Source organism: Macrobrachium rosenbergii, chromosome 37 (assembly GCF_040412425.1).
Source record: "Macrobrachium rosenbergii isolate ZJJX-2024 chromosome 37, ASM4041242v1, whole genome shotgun sequence".
NCBI lineage: Eukaryota > Metazoa > Arthropoda > Malacostraca > Decapoda > Palaemonidae > Macrobrachium > Macrobrachium rosenbergii.
In genome coordinates, this window is record NC_089777.1 from 29,356,174 (window position 1) to 29,372,706 (window position 16,533).

General features: G+C 40.1%; 1 protein-coding gene across 1 annotated transcript in view; it reads right to left on the reverse strand.

Annotated features, from left to right (window-relative positions):
• LOC136825440 (RNA-binding protein MEX3B-like) overlaps window positions 1-15,983 on the reverse strand; it is a 130,601-nt gene extending 114,618 nt beyond the window's left edge. The window contains exon 1 of the mRNA XM_067081883.1: window positions 15,247-15,983. Coding sequence (XP_066937984.1) covers window positions 15,247-15,523 — 277 coding nt within the window. The 5' untranslated portion in view covers window positions 15,524-15,983. The remainder of the gene's footprint in view (window positions 1-15,246) is intronic.
• Window positions 15,984-16,533: the final 550 nt, after the last annotated feature.

Consider the following 16,533-nt stretch of genomic DNA (forward strand, 5'->3'; position numbering starts at 1 on the left):
CCACCACATGAGAGTCGTCGCCTCCACCACCAGCGGAACTACCCATCCTTCCTCCCATCCAGGATATCCTGAGGAATCTGCCTCCCCAATCCGCCATCCTTCGGACACTAACACTGATGACGAAACTTCATTTTAGTCGCATCTTCTTTTGGAAAGTTTTTACGTCGACGTCGCCTGTCGTGATATTATTTCCACAACCAAATGGACATTATCAAAACTTGGAGTTACTGACACAGACACACACACAGAGAGAGAGAGAGAGAGAGAGAGAGAGAGAGAGAGAGAGAGAGAGAGAGAGCGCTAAGGAACATCCCAAACCACAACCAAATGGACATTATCAAACTTGAGCTACTGACAAACCCATACACACACACACACACAGAGAGAGAGAGAGAGAGAGAGAGAGAGAGAGAGAGAGGCTAACGACAATATAAGCCAAGTAACATCCAAAACCAAACCCATCATTTTATAGCAGCTCTTCAAATGTGAGCGAATCACCTTTGAGCAGTATGACAAGTCAAACAGTCGTCGCGATCTTTTCACCGGCAGTCTCCCGACAGCAAATCCTACTTTTGTGCCCGCTATAATCCTCGTCCGGCTTCAAAACAAACTGTCCCTCCCTTGACCGCATCCCCTCTTTCCTGAACAAGTATGGTCACACGGGCCCTTGAACACTACATCATCATCATCATCAGCCTATCTAAAGCTCAGTTCCTATCAGGTCTATCATCCGCCTATCTAAGCTCAGTTCCTATTAGGTCTATCATCATCAGCCTACCTAAGCTCAGTTCCTATTAGGTCTATCATCATCAGCCTATCTAAGCTCAGTTCCCATCAGATGTATAATCAGCCTATCTAAAGCTCGGTTCCTATCAGGTCTATTATCATCAGCCTATCTAAGCTCAGTTCCTATCAGGTGTATCATCACCAGCCTACCTAAAGTTCAGTTCCTATTAGGTCTATCTTCAGCCTATCTAAGCTCAGTTCCTATCAGGTCTATTATCATCATCAGCCTATATCACTTCAGTTCTTATCAGGTCTATCATCATCAGCCTATCTACGCTCAGTTCATATCAGGTCTAAGTCTGAATGGTGCATAACACGTATTCACGTGGGGTTTGGTTAGGTGGAAGACGAGACCACGACTGAATGGTAGCGGGGACTCGATTATATAAAGCCCAGATCAAAGAATACAGATATTCCGTTTAATCTCAGCTCCCAAGTTAAACGGACAAGACAACCATTTTACTCACTTCAAAAAACGGAAAATGAACAGCAACGTGAAATAAAAACACAATAGCGATGATATTCAAATAAAAACAAGATACCCAGCGATAAAGAATGACGAAGCAACTGGTTCACACACGCAAAACAAAAAAATCTTGCGGACGAAGCATACGAAGAGATTTAGTTCACACAATCAGCGACCTTTATACGCTCAAAAGAACAAGCAAAGAACGAGATACTGAACCGGCGATTGCTACAAATGTCAAAAGGTAATGAACACTCGGCTGTTGCCATCACCCGTCCCGCTCCATCCTACTGTGTTACCGAGCCATTCACTGACGCATATTTAGGTATACTCTTTCCTTTAGCTACAAAAACGAACTGACCGTAGGTGTGACAAACTTCCCAGCGATACTCCAATTTACTTAATTGTTCTCGTATTCGCAAATCGGCCGTGATCTGCAATTCAAAATTTAAAAAATGAACTACACAAGATTATAAGAACTAAAAAAAAAAAAAACTAAAAATGGAGTGCCATACAATTTACTAAGGTGTAAATGAAAAATATACGATTCATCACCGCATGCATAAAAACTAGTAGCCTCAAGCTAAAACAAGGCGATGTCGCATACTTAAGGAATGTACAATGACGTCACACAACGAAAAACAGGTGCAGCATTGATTGCATTCATTTAATTTTCAACAAACCATCTTCAACATTAATCCGTCGCCCAAAAGTTGAGTTACGATGGCTGCCAGTTTTAATGTGTACAAATCCGTGGTCTCTTATATAAAACATCCTCAAAACACAAGGTGACAAAGAAATTAACTGAGGAAGTTTATACCACTGCAACAGAATATTACAGAGCACGACTCTCGTCTCACGCCAGGTACTAGGGAGGTACAAGATGCACCTCAGTATATTTGATCATCTGGCAGCTACCTTGCGTTTGCATAAACACCCGGCGCGATTATCTTCACAATGAAATCCACAAAAACAAAATGCGATGTTCCAATTACTGGCCTGAAGATGTACTCTGTACAAACATGTGTGAGAGAGAGAGAGAGAGAGAGAGAGAGAGAGAGAGAGAGAGAGAGAGAGAGAGAGAGAGAGAGAGCAAATACTCACAATATTAAGTTACTATTTTTACGTCTTATAATACAGCATGAACTTCAAAATTAAAAAAAAAAAACTGATTATAAGGTCTTTAAAACTCTAAAAAGTGAAATAATTATTTTCTAAATATATATGAAAAGGAAGGCTAAGAAAACCAATCACGCCATATATATATATGTATATATATATATATATATATATATATATATATATATATATATATATATATATATATATAATACATATACATACATACAATCGTTAGGCCAAGGCATAAAATTTATAACCAAGCCGACATAGCCAAATTAACCCACCAGACCGGAGACACAGCCAATCGGTAGTCCCATGCCTTAAAGAGAATACCTTGCACAACGCTGAATGGCCCTACCCCTACCCCAATTACACCCACCCACCTATAGGCTACCTAAGATGAAAACCAGTAATGAATGGCAGCAACCATAATGTTGAAGCCAGAAAGGGCGGTGCACTGGAAAGGGGCGAGTTAGGAGGGTAAGGTGACGCTGGATGGACTAGGTTAAAAGGTGGAGGGGGTAGGGGTAGGAGTGGGGGTGGAGATCGGTTGGGGGGTGGGGATCGGTTTAAGGGTTTACAGAGGCCCTGTCTAGGACAGGTCTAGACAATGACCGGCTGCTGGGGGAGGCTCTAGCTGTAAAATACCCGACAGACTGCAAGCGGACAAGGGGGAGACGAAGGAATACGGGATGGGACAAGTGGCTCGAGGGCATCTGTGGCTGGGCATTACATGAAAAAAAAAAAAAAAGGCTACAGCAAAAACCTTGCAGCCAACGGGGTCAGGTCTGCAGAGGCTTTGATGAATATTATTAAGGAATTACAGGTATAATTAGCTCTTTAGTATGAAAATAGGAAAAACGTATGAGCCAATTTCAACCTTATATTGAACAAGTCTTCACTGTTGAGTCAACCAGGCCTTTCTCCGTTGGTATTCTAGTAAACTTTACGAGTATTTGGCACGTACCCTTAAAGAAAAAAAAAACCCTTTGATTATATCTAGAAACTAAAAAAAACAAAGTTAACAATAACAAACTTGAGGGAATGTATACGGTTTTGGGACGCTACAAAATCACCGGAAGAAAGAGCCCCAAGGAAAAACACCTGTGCCGAAGGTAATCAACACCCTAGCTCTTTCCTTCACATTGGAGAGATCGACAACCGTCCATGTGTACCTACTTTTTCGCCCGCATACTAAAACCTAGCCAAGAGAAACAATTTCCAATACACCAACAACAGTTCTTAAAAAATGCTAACCAGCAACAATCTCTCATAGAGCATCCAGATTGAAATTTTTTAACAATAATGCTCAACAATATCAATATTCGCTGATGTACTGCACCGGATTATATAATAAAATGCCAAACGACGGGGCATCGTCTTACAGCCTTGCGAACTAAGGCTGCTGAAAATACACACCACACTGAGTACATCTGACATCAACATGCAACACACCTTTCCTTTGTGCACAATCAAAACAGAATATACTAATGCAGCAAAATTCGTCCTTATGAACCAGCCTCGTACGGATCTTCTTGGCGGGTCTCGAGAAGGGACTTCAGACCTTAGCGACCGCAATATCACACACACCGGCTATTTATAGTTAAAACGCGGAGCCACGTGGTAGTAGGAGAAATAAACCCACACTTGCCAAATATCCCTTCTTCCCGGCCACCACCACCAGCGGTGGCTTCCCCAGCCTCGATCTTCGCACGACGCTGTCATGTTCCTAAAAAAAAAAAAATCGTAAATGGACGGAAAGAAACGACTCTTTGAAATCAGAGTAATCTGGCGGCATCTGTCATACTCGTAAATACAAACCTATGAATACAGCCACTCCTCGTGAAAAGGAATTAAGCATCTTCATTATTGTAGAAACAAAATTAACCAATCAACACCCACCGCAGAACAAAAATCTGGACGACAACGGGAGAGCAAGGGAACAGGAAAGATGCGACTGTGCCAACAACTGACAAATTTAAAACGAAAACTACCCCATTAACGCGGAATTCGAGGCAATATACACAACAGGCTTGCCAAAAAGTCTCCGACTCGGGATGGGGAAGAGAGTATCTTTCACGTATACTGTCAACACAATTGACCATTATTATACATACGTGTATATATTATATATATATTACATATAAAATCTGCATGAGCAAACCCATAAAACAAGCAGCATTCTTCGATATCTACTCAAAAACTGGATCTGGTTATAAAACAAACAACGTATTAAGTAATACTAATTACTTCATGGAAACGTCACATCATGGTAATAGTAGCGAATATGTCAAGAGTAGAAGTGCTGATTCACTCACAGAGGAGGAAACCTAGACAGGAAAGTGTAAACACACCAAACAAACATTAGTCATACTTCTTCATAAAACTAATCACGCTGACTGATAAAAGAACCGTTTGACGCTAACAGCAAGGATTTTCCTTTCCTCAGGCACACCAAAATATCATTGTACCACCTCTACGCATGCAAGAATGCTAGTTCAACAAAGGAAATGGCTGTTAAAAAAACTTTCCTAATTATCATACAACGTATTAGATAATAAATCAACAGTATTTTTGATACATGAAAATTACTACAACTTACGAATAAAACTATTAATATGAACTTCCTTCAAATGCCCTAATACAAGCAGGATTTATGTCCATTTTTGGCATACAATCACACATTAATTGTACCCGATATGAACGAATTAAAGAACGGATGATTCTAGTTACCCTTGTAAAAGAAGTACCGAAAAATACAAAACTTCAAACTACCAACACCCACGAGCCAAGAATCGTGGGGCTTCCCACATTTCTAGTCTTGGTAACACTATGGTCTAACTCTATACCAACCAACCATAACTCCCAGATAAGAATTACAGCTATGGCTAACGGCAAAACAGGCTGATATACTAATAAACACTCAAACTGATTGGAATAAGAATGCGAATCGCTTTAAGGGAAAAATTATGATAAGGCTACTTAGTAACATACTTAGAAATACACCTCGTTTAAATCTTTAACCCTACACAAGCGGATCTGTACTACAAAGTCCACATTGAGCTACAGTGATCATCATCATCAGAGGGAGAAAGATAACCCTAATTCCATTCACATGACCACAATAGGAAACGCCTGTAATTAAATTTCTCCCCGTTATCCTACCTATGGCCGTAAGTCTACAATCCTCTGGCTCCACTGTCTAAAAGTCTACGCCAAAGCGAACACAGCAGACAAGAAGTCTATCGACAAAAAAGCATGTCAAGGCTTCGTCTATAACTATGAAAGCAGAAGAAAATGAGGTGAGGTTTTTTTACAGATCACCTCACCTCATTTTCTTTAAAAGTTACATAGAAATCCCTATCCAGTGAGAAATATTCATAAACTGCTGGACTGAAAATTAAAGTTAAGTATACCTTAGTTTAACCAGACCACTGAGCTGATTAACAGCTCTCCTACGGCTGGCCAGAAGGATTAGATTTATTTTACGTGGCTAAGAACCAACTGGTTACATAGCAACGGGACCTACAGCTTATTGTGGAATCCGAACCACATTATGACGAGAAATGTATTTCTATCATCAGAAATAAATTCCTCTAATTCTTCATTGGCCGGTCGGAGAGTCGAACGCTGGGCCAACAGCGTGCTAGCCGAGAGCTCTACCCACCCTTCCAATGAAGAACTACTGAAATTTAAAGATGCCTGCATATAAAGATAACCGCCTTTTCTCCACAAACAGGATTCCCAAAACCCAATTGCACATCAGGTGCTTTCTGTAAATAATCTAAATGTTACCTCAGTGTACCTTACCTGAATTTTTTAGGCAAAAGTAATCAAACCAATTCAAACGCCCCATGATGTCAACTCGGACTTTTATGCAAGGGCCAAGCTATGTTTATCAAGTAGCTTAATAAACGTATACCAACAACCTCTCGCTTGGTCAACATATTTCTAGTATACGGATATGAATATGACACACAAAGAAAAGGAATGAACGAAACAGTGTACCGTAATCTACCAGGAATTATTAACAATCCTAAACTTTCAAAAACTGTAATCTGATGCGCTGAAGGATTATCATTTCAGCGCATAAGGTGTTGGCTTAATTTACCCTGAAGATTTAACAATGTGTTTTGTTCGTAACTTTTTCCTGTACAGATAGAGACTTGCTGCAGCTCTTCGTAACTCGAGCCTTACCCCTCCGGGAGCCACCCCCTTCTCTGCTCTACCAACCTACCTACCTACCATGATCTGTTGTTGCCAAGTCTTGACGATTACTTCTCATTCTATTTGTTACAGAGAGCTACCACACTGCTTTTCGGGGAGACGATTTTTTTTTGAGGGGGGGGAGGGGGTGATCAGGATGTTTTTAAAATCATTATACTTTCATTTGCAAAAGTTGCATAACACGGGGTAAATGAACAAAAACTATAAATCAGTAATGTACGCGATTACGAAAATACTAAGAGATTACAAGTAATAACCTACTATTAGATTTAACGCTAAAAGAAAATGTACGACGTTAAAGTGCTCTAATAGGAGTGTGGTGAAATACAATTCTTGAAGAACTGGGTTACAGGTAATCTCTTTGCAGCCTACTTACAGGACCTCAAGCTAAACTTGGCCTAAAGCACTCCTCCTCCCTCACTCGGAATAGCACTTAAAAACTACTTTTATAGTTTCTCTCTCTCTCGTGCGACAATGACAGTCCGACGCATAAATACGTGACTTTCGTCATGCCCATCATCTTAGAAGCATAAAATGTGACACTTGCTTGCCAAACATGATCCAGTATTATCTATTCAGCGGATTGACATAACTGGTCAAACACTAGAAGTCACTGCTTAATGTTTTTACTTTGAACTGAAAGGTATCCAGAGAAAAAGAGAAAAGGAAAGAGACAGAGCTGGGCATTGAGTCTGGGAAATACAGCTTGAAATATCGACTCCGTCCAACTCTTCTTTTAGACATCGATCTTAGGTGCGTAAGGGGGAAAAAAAATCAGTATTAGGCGTCTCAGAAGACAAAATTGAACTTGAGCTTTGTCACATGACATGCATGTATATTCTAAGATTACCCTGTTCATTTATAACAAAAGAAACCCTCTACATAAATTCTCCTATGACGACGAGGGGGACACGGCATGACTGTTCAACTTTAATCCGTCACTGGAGTGGCGCACTTCACATAAATTAGATCACTGAAAACAAGATTTCTACCCTTCAGATAATGTATTCACGAACTGAAATGCAACAGGGGACTCACTTTATGAACATCATGATGGAAAATTCCGCTGCCGTACAAAAACGGGGGGCTGAAAATAGTATCTGGAGAGAAAAAGAATGTGATGGAAGAACAGGAGGAAGATGAGAAACAAAAAGAGAATGGGATCCCTTCATCTTATCTAGTTTAGCCATAATTCACTGCCATTACGGAAGCCTGATGAAGTACCCCAGCATAAGCCTGCCTCGGTTCCTGTGGACCAGTGTTCCATAAGAGAGGTAGCGAGAATACAACCTGTGTCTCTCGTCAAGAGAAGGTTACAGAGGGCGGAACATGTAGTTTTGTGAGAAAATGTGCACCCAAATAACTCCACTGATAAAGGAACAACATTACTACATTATTATTATAAAAATAAAGAAATGGATCCTACTCTTATGAAACTCACCAGCAGGGGGAACAGTCAGTTAAAGAGCACATTACTTTTTTCATTTGTAGTACTTAGGCATTCTGGTCTGCACAATAATAACCAATCTTCCCCCTTGCACCAACAAGGTAAATGCCTGACATTAAGTGCTTTAAGTCGCAATGAACCGTAAATCCACCCTCAAATATCTAACAGAGGAAAATGTGTTATGGCCAGCAATGGTAGAAGTGGCAACTCCCATCAATCACCATTTACGACGTCAGGTCAAGTAGGGATAAACGAGGAGGAAGGGAGATGCTACCCGACACCTCCGTTCCTTCGACCTAACCTTTGACCTTCCCTCGTCAAAGCTTTGGCAATTTCATTATTACTATTATTATCAGTCACATATTCACAAGTGAGACGAACTCACTCGCCAACCTTTCATATATCATGGCGGAAAACGAAAACTCAACAGCTTAGTCGTCTCTCACAGTGCGGTCCAACTGAAGTCCTTTGAATAACGAACGAAACCAGGCTCAACAACTTAAAAATCTCGAACTGTACATTGTAAAAGAAGAACCTAATCATAGATCACGCCACTGATACCCCCTCCCACCAAAAGCTATATAACCGGTTGAGCAAGCTAAATCCGCCATCATCAATCTATGGGGAGGGAGAACGAGTGAGTGAGTGAATGTGTGTGCAAAGGTTTTCTAAAGCAAACAGTGGAGGTCCCAGATTCGTTAACCGTTGTATAAATGCTATACGAAACGAATATTCAAAGCCTTTCACCCCTACTTAACATGGTCACAGCTGCTTCAGTCGCGACTTTTTATATGAAACGGGTACAGGCATAGGCGAAGTTCGTTTTAGCATAAAGGAATAAAGTAAAAAGGATCTGTCATTGAAGGCTTAACAACTGATACTGACGAAATTTGTTATACTAATTGTAAAAACATACCAGGAATTTTACATTCGGTAATATAAGATGGAATTAGTCCTTAAACTATATATCCATTATGCAACAAGACCACACTAAAAATAAGTGTGTTTCTGTTACACGCAAATATTGCCCGCAACCGTGGCCGAGATATGAGACGTTACGAAGTCTGGTATATCCGTATTTCATACATCCTTCCCTAAAACAGGTCCAAGCACTACCACTGGTGTCACCCAAGATCTCGCCGCCAATACTCAAGGAAGTTGGCCATGACACTTTCCCAGAACGGACAAGGTAAAGCACATCCCAAGCAAGCATACACATGGAACAAGTAACTTTTGACCTAGGCCTACATGGAAATGAAATTCAATCTCTCTCTCTCTCTCTCTCTCTCTCTCTCTCTCTCTCTCTCTCTATATATATATATATATATATATATATATATATATATATATATATGTGTATGTATGTGTGTAAAGAAACAAATTCTCTCTCTCTCTCTCTCTCTCTCTCTCTCTCTCTCTCTATATATATATATATATATATATATATATATATATATATATATATATATATATTATAGTGTGTATAAACAACAGTACTGAGCCCTGCTCTTTGTGTAGCAACCAACACTTATTAAAGCGTTGGTTTCCAGAGTGTCCTATTCATCCGTTAATTCAAAACCTGTCCAACTAATCACCATTATGCAGTACTTTGCCACCATTACTGTGTTCTGTTAATATCATCCAATTTAAACGATGAATGAACTTGGCATCAAAGAGCAATGTCAAAGCGTTAAGACCCTTTTTTGCGCCAGACTCCACGACCAATTAACCAATTGCTGACAGCAGCATCCACTTTCCATAACACTTCACGCCTTTGGCCAGAGATAACATTCGAAGTAGGTTCAATCAGCAAAACCTCATTCTCATGGTAAACAACTGGAGAACAACAGACCTAAGCATATGGTGCTAAAGTCACAAACAGTAAGGATGAAACAAAACTCCTCCAAAGCTTCCGTAGAGAGAGAGAGAGAGAGAGAGAGAGAGAGAGAGAGAGAGAGAGAGAGAGAGCTGATGCAGCAGCAGCAGGAGCCCTGGCACAGAGTGGCAACGACAGGGAAAGTGATGACCATGAACTACCTGAATGGTGCTTTACGACAACACACCACAATCACAATTAAGAGAGAGTACGGGACATCTCATCTCAGACCTAATGTATGGCAGAATGAGCAAAGGTAATTGCCGCCATTACCATATGGTCGGCCATTCATCATTTCAATTGGAAAAATGTCCTACTTAACGCATTCAACTCTTACTTTGAGCAATTCACGTTGAGGTGAAAGTCTGACCCGAGACGAAAACGGCTCATTTGAACTTCCAGTGAAAAGGGTATACTGGTGTTCCGTCTTAGAGACGCAGCTGAACTTAAAAGCAAGTCCAAGGTAACGAAAAACCATCCCTGCGTCCAGCAAACAACACCAGTTGCAGACCGGTTTGATACAACTTTTCGCCTAAACGTTACAGAGCACGCGCCGATCCAGGAAGTGCGTTGTGCCACCACACCGCAAGGGCGAAAATGCCCTAGTCTAGCCATAGTCAACTGACCTTTTTAAGTAGACGAAACCATTGCACACCAAAAACATGGGCGGTGACCTAAATCGTTTCGAATTTGGCAATAACAACTTGCGATCGCTGCAAAGAATGGCTTGATCAAAATAAACAAAACGATGCTAAGCACTTGCCCAATACCAAACATGACTCATGATGGCATTCGCGTTCAAGCCTTTGAAAAGGCAAGTATTCGCTGGCTTTTTAATACATTCACTCGTTTTCAATCGGCACAGGGAGAAAAAGCACACGAGGCAACTGCTAAAGGCTGACTTCGATGAGTATATGTAGATGAAGTAAGGGGAATAAACCGGATGGGAAATAACATCAATGGAACACTGCAGATTATCAAAACCAGGTACGCACGCCATGACTGGCAACCAACGACGAAAGTGAGAGTAATCACAGCTCAACAAACGCAACTTGAGGAAGAACCAGAAAAAAAGAGAGAAGATCGTGGCGAGTTGAACAGGTAGGGACACAGACAACTAACCCCATTAACGAGAAAGAATTGGACTACTTTTGAAAGAGGGTGATCGTGCTAGGCTACTCTATGCCGTCGTCAAGAATGCCTGTGCTTGATCTGGCGCAAGAACGGGACACTGAAATGCACACTACGGGTGACCTATTATCAAAACCCGTCCCTCTTCTCTTATCAGTAGATATGACGGCATTTGCGAGGTGCTGAATCTCACAAAATGGCCTAACTAGCAACAAGAGAAACGTCATGCCAGGAATAAGTGATTTACTGAAAATGCACTTGGTAGAGAAGTTTATGCATCAAGAAAAAAAATCCTTTTCACATTATAACTTTCAACTGAGGCAAATCCTATACGTTTTCAGGGTTATTCAACGCAAGCTGAAACACTGAACAACAAACTACAATATAAGAAAATATCACCAGTAAAATATCCCATTAAAGCGTTCTCGTTCAGTTTCACGTGGAAACCACAAAATTTGCAAAGAATGCACAAAAATTACAAGGTTTGTGTGTCAAGCACCGAGCAAACTTCAGGAAATGCATACCAAACTCTCAGATGAGCACAAGAAACCAAATGCTTGGATTTCAGGTTAATTGCGTACACAGCAAGGCACTTTACCCTACTTAAACCTTTAGAACGAGTACAATTCAAGATGAAACAACCAAAGTCACGAAAAGACCAGGTACAACGGGCAAGCTCACCTGACACGACTGAAAGTTATGAAACCCAAATACATGTAGGCAACAAACTATGCCAATGACACTATACCAAAAACCTTATTTACAAAATATCCCCAAGTATAAAACAATATTCCTATCAGAGCAAAACCTCAAACATCTGAGAGAGAGAGAGAGAGAGAGAGAGAGAGAGAGAGAGAGAGAGAGAGAGAGAGAGAGAGAGAGAGAGAGAGAGAGAGAATGCTAAATGACCTAACTACTAAACTGGAGATACTGGCATACAACGTGCCTTAAATATAAGTGGAAAAAACTGGACGAGAAACTTAATATAAAAACGAAAATACAGCTTATTATCGCAACAAATAACACCCAATTCATACATTTCAGCATCTAGGTCTACTCTTGCAACTCCAATGCCCTGGGACATCAGCAGTTCATGCTGACCGGGTAACGCAGCTTGCTTAGCCGACGAAAGGAAAATGCTAATGGGTTCAATGACGGCACAAAACTGTAATCATAAATTGGGAAGGTACCCCCCCAGTCGTGTAACCTCGTGCAAATGATCGAAATTGGACGAAGGAAATTTCTTCATTCAACCCCATTTTACAGGTCACGTAAAGAACTGACATACCTGCACTCATGAATGTAAAACTTCTACTTTCTGCATAGAACGTCTAACCTTAACGAGCAAACTAGACCAAGAAAGGGAAGGGGCTGGGTAGAGGGGAGACCAGATAGGGAGGGGGAAGACCGACGGGTGTGGTAGATGACCTTTACTTAGACCAGTTTTTGCTTCCAGCCAGTCGTTCAAGTGTGAGGCCGAGGTAACTTTTGGGAGCACCAACCCCCATCAGTCCAAAAACAAGATAATGTCCAAGGAAAAAATCAGTGTATATCATCAAAAGAATCTGTATAAATATTTAAACAAAACCAGCAAGCTTCGTTAAAACTCAAGTTATTTCGAGTTAAAGTTTCATAAAAAAAAACCTATTTGGTAAAAAAAGATTGGGCCCTTCCCCAATTCAGACATAGATCACGCAACTTGACAGTTGCCGGACTAGCAAGTCTTGCGAATTTACATTAGTTATGTGAACAGTAGACCACAACAACTGCCGCCATAAAGGACTTTTACTATGACAAATTCTCAAATTAAGAACATTGCTGACGACTAAAATTACTACCGTACTTACTGACATCGGTCAGTGTCAAAAATTTATATAATATTTATATATATATATATATATGTGTGTGTGTGTGTGTGTGTGTGTGTTTTACCTACAAAAAACTACTAATCAATGGAATAAAATGCCGACCAAATAAAAAACCAGTGGAAAAAAGGTCAGGAAAATAAAATTAGTGACCTAATCATAAAGAACTTCTAAACAAATACATTATGCATTCTAGGATCCTTCGTATGCGCGTTGTGGTTAAAAGGAAACCATAATCTTGGGGAAATAAATTGATTAAACAAAAAAGATCGGGGTTCACATAACCATATATGTATACACAATACATATATATATATGTGTATATATATATATGTATGTATATATATATATATATATATATATATATATATATATATATATATATATATATATATATATATATAATATATATACATACACAGTGGACGTGTGCAAATCCCAACCACTCCTACCATAAAATCTGGGATTGCTCACCAGCAAACCTTCCTGAAATTTACTGCATTAAAACCGTACATTACAAGAAACGAATGTTAGCTTTATGTTGATTATTTTGCTTATTTTTAACTCCCAATGGATGTTAAATAATTGGTTGTCTTTATTTGCACCGGAATGATGTTTAGTTATCTCTTAGTGTACTTTTACAAATATACGCTAGTACGGTACACCAACTATACAAAATATATATATATTATATTACGGTACACCAACTATACATATATATATATATATATATATATATATATATATATATATATATATATATATATATATATACTGTTATACGGTGCATGGTCCAAGTCGTACACCCATCAGTTAATAATCCATAGACCCAGATCAGAATCTCGATTGGGGTAAAGGCAGTTACGAATTATAATTACATCTGAAAGTTATCCCAAGATTATAGGGAATTCCATACTATACATTTATGGCGTAGTGCACTCACATATATACATATGTATATACATAGTGTATATTATATATGTATATATATATATATATATATATATATATATATATATATATATATTGTACATGTACGTCTAGTACGCCAGAAATAGTTTAATATCGAATTCACTATATCTTGTGGATAACTTACTCTCAGAGGTGAGTATAATTCATAATTATATAAATAAAAATCTACAGAAACAGGCCTACGATTCATGAAATCTCAATCCCTAGCTAAATCATGTTTACCTTCTCATATACAGCGCAAACTTAAAAATAAAAGCCATTGACGAATAGTCAAGGAGTCATCCTTTGCCAAATACGAAATAAATTCAAATTTCATGACAGACCGGTAATTTGGAGCAAACTGTCTTTCGTTTTCCACTACAACAGATGATTATTGTAAATTTGACTCTTAGGCCTATGGATTTGATGTAAAAATTATAGGAATGAAAAATGCAAAGTATAGGCCTATTTTGGACAAAATGCAGATATAATGATTCTTGCCGGGAGATGTATATCCCCATTTACTAGGGATTGTTTGTATATCCCAATCATTAACATTCATACGTTATTAAAACCTACCATCGACCTAGAAAATTTCCACGATAAAAACCATCGACCTAGAAAACTTAAACTAGTCGATGCAACAGGAATCTGACGTCAATTACGATAACGAGCTAAACGACGGCAGCGAATATTTCGAGTGTCTGCCTTGACCGAACTTGCCAAGCCAACGCTTTGATTCGAAGGACACAAGACCAGTCAGATTACACAACAGGATTTCCCATGACCGTCAAATCTGGGCGGCCGAAGTTACGCATCGAGATGAGTTTATTTAACCAAAACAGTAATAAACTGGTTTGCAAATGTATCCTACCGGTTGACAGTAAACGCCTACACGCCGGTAGAAGCAAAAATTCGATGTTACAAACTCGGTTCAACGCGCAGCTTTGGGCTCGGCTGCCTGCAGCCTTCTATGTGCCAAGAGCACACACACTGATATGGAGCACTGCGTTATTTTGAATAAACGCTACGTTTTAGATGGGTTAATGAGCAATTACATCAACCTGGTACACGAATACCACGCGATAATTGCATGGGAATAGTGAAATACCACACGAATGAGAAGCGAAAATAAGAACGTGGCACCACTGCAATCATGAAGCGATGGCTAATGTTTGTTAGGTAGCCTGAGAGCGTCCGCCTCCTTCCTTGGCTTTACCCTGACGTTTCCCATTCCTTTCATCCCAAATGCACTATTCTCCTAATCTCTTTTACATCTACTGGATTAATTACGATTTCGCGACCTTGGTACTGTAAAACTTGAGGTGTTTGAAAAGGCGCTGAGAGAGGATGGAAGGCCTTCAAATGACCTTACCTTGTCTTCCAACGATCTCGGCCACGTGCTCGGACGAGGGCACCGCTACACACTCCGTCATATTTTGGGATCTTTTGGAAGCTCTTTCGGCATCCAAGCCTTGAACTACAAAATGCTCGGGAGGTTCACTCGTGGGCACCGTGGATTCGTTGTTTAATCCGAGTAACGATAGTTCGAGGGCGAGCTGCAGTGCCCTTTGTTCATCCATTGTGGAGGAGGAGGTGCTTGGAGTCGGGGTTGGCCGCTCCATTTCGGCAAACAAACTACTGGCTGGCATTGTAGACCAGTATGGTTACGCGTACACACTTTATCTCACGACGCCACCTTCAATACACTTCACATCAACATCCACCACGATTATTTTAGGTGCGATGAGTCGTCTTACATAGAATAACCTTTTCCCAGCGGGTGGAGAGCGCCAACTGAAGGGTTCGAACTTCAGTGAGCTCTGTCAGCTGCCCGGGACTCCGCCCCCTCAACCGAACACTCTCGCCGCTCATTGGCTCCAGCCTCTACCGCATAGTTCCTCAATGTTACATCCCGAAATTTCATTCATATTTTCGTCCTTTTGACGAACGAACGACTTTAATTCACCCTGAAATATTATTCGTGAGTTTCGTAGTTATCAAAACAGAAGAGCAGCGTATCTATTTTTCCCTTTAGACTAGTACTTGCGACGTAAGGCCACCACCGCCGAATTTAATTCCTCGAGCGTCAACTCAATATCCTATTCCCCTGATTGGCGCGTTTGAAATTCCCGCCTTGTCCATAAGGGAGTTTGTGGCTGATTGCAGGAAATACTTTGTTCATTCAGTGCGAATTCTCAAAACTATCTTTAAGGAAAAAGACTTCCTCGCTGCTGTCTGTTAAAAATATTATCAATTTCTACGTTTATTTTGCAATGGTAACCATGCAAACACTCGACAACTGGATCCCTTTGTAAGAGCTTATGTAGATATAAAGCCCTAGTCATGGTACAGGTGATGGGACAAAGGGACAGGCCAGCGGGAACATCAGCTGTTCAGGATGCCGGTCTCCTGGTTGTCATTGTCGCTAACCTCGTGTTACTTTTGGTAGACGCAATGGCACCAAAACTATTAGGAAGCATGGATTACATTAAAATTCCGAAGTATGTGTTTATGTAGTTTTTAAACCTGAATAAAGTTTTTTGAGGGCATTTGCTCCAAGTCCTTGAATTGTGTATACAATGTATTTTTATTATCAAGTCAACTAGGCTTTTCTGTTTGAAATCGTTCTTCTGCAAGGGAAAATGAAATGATATAGGAA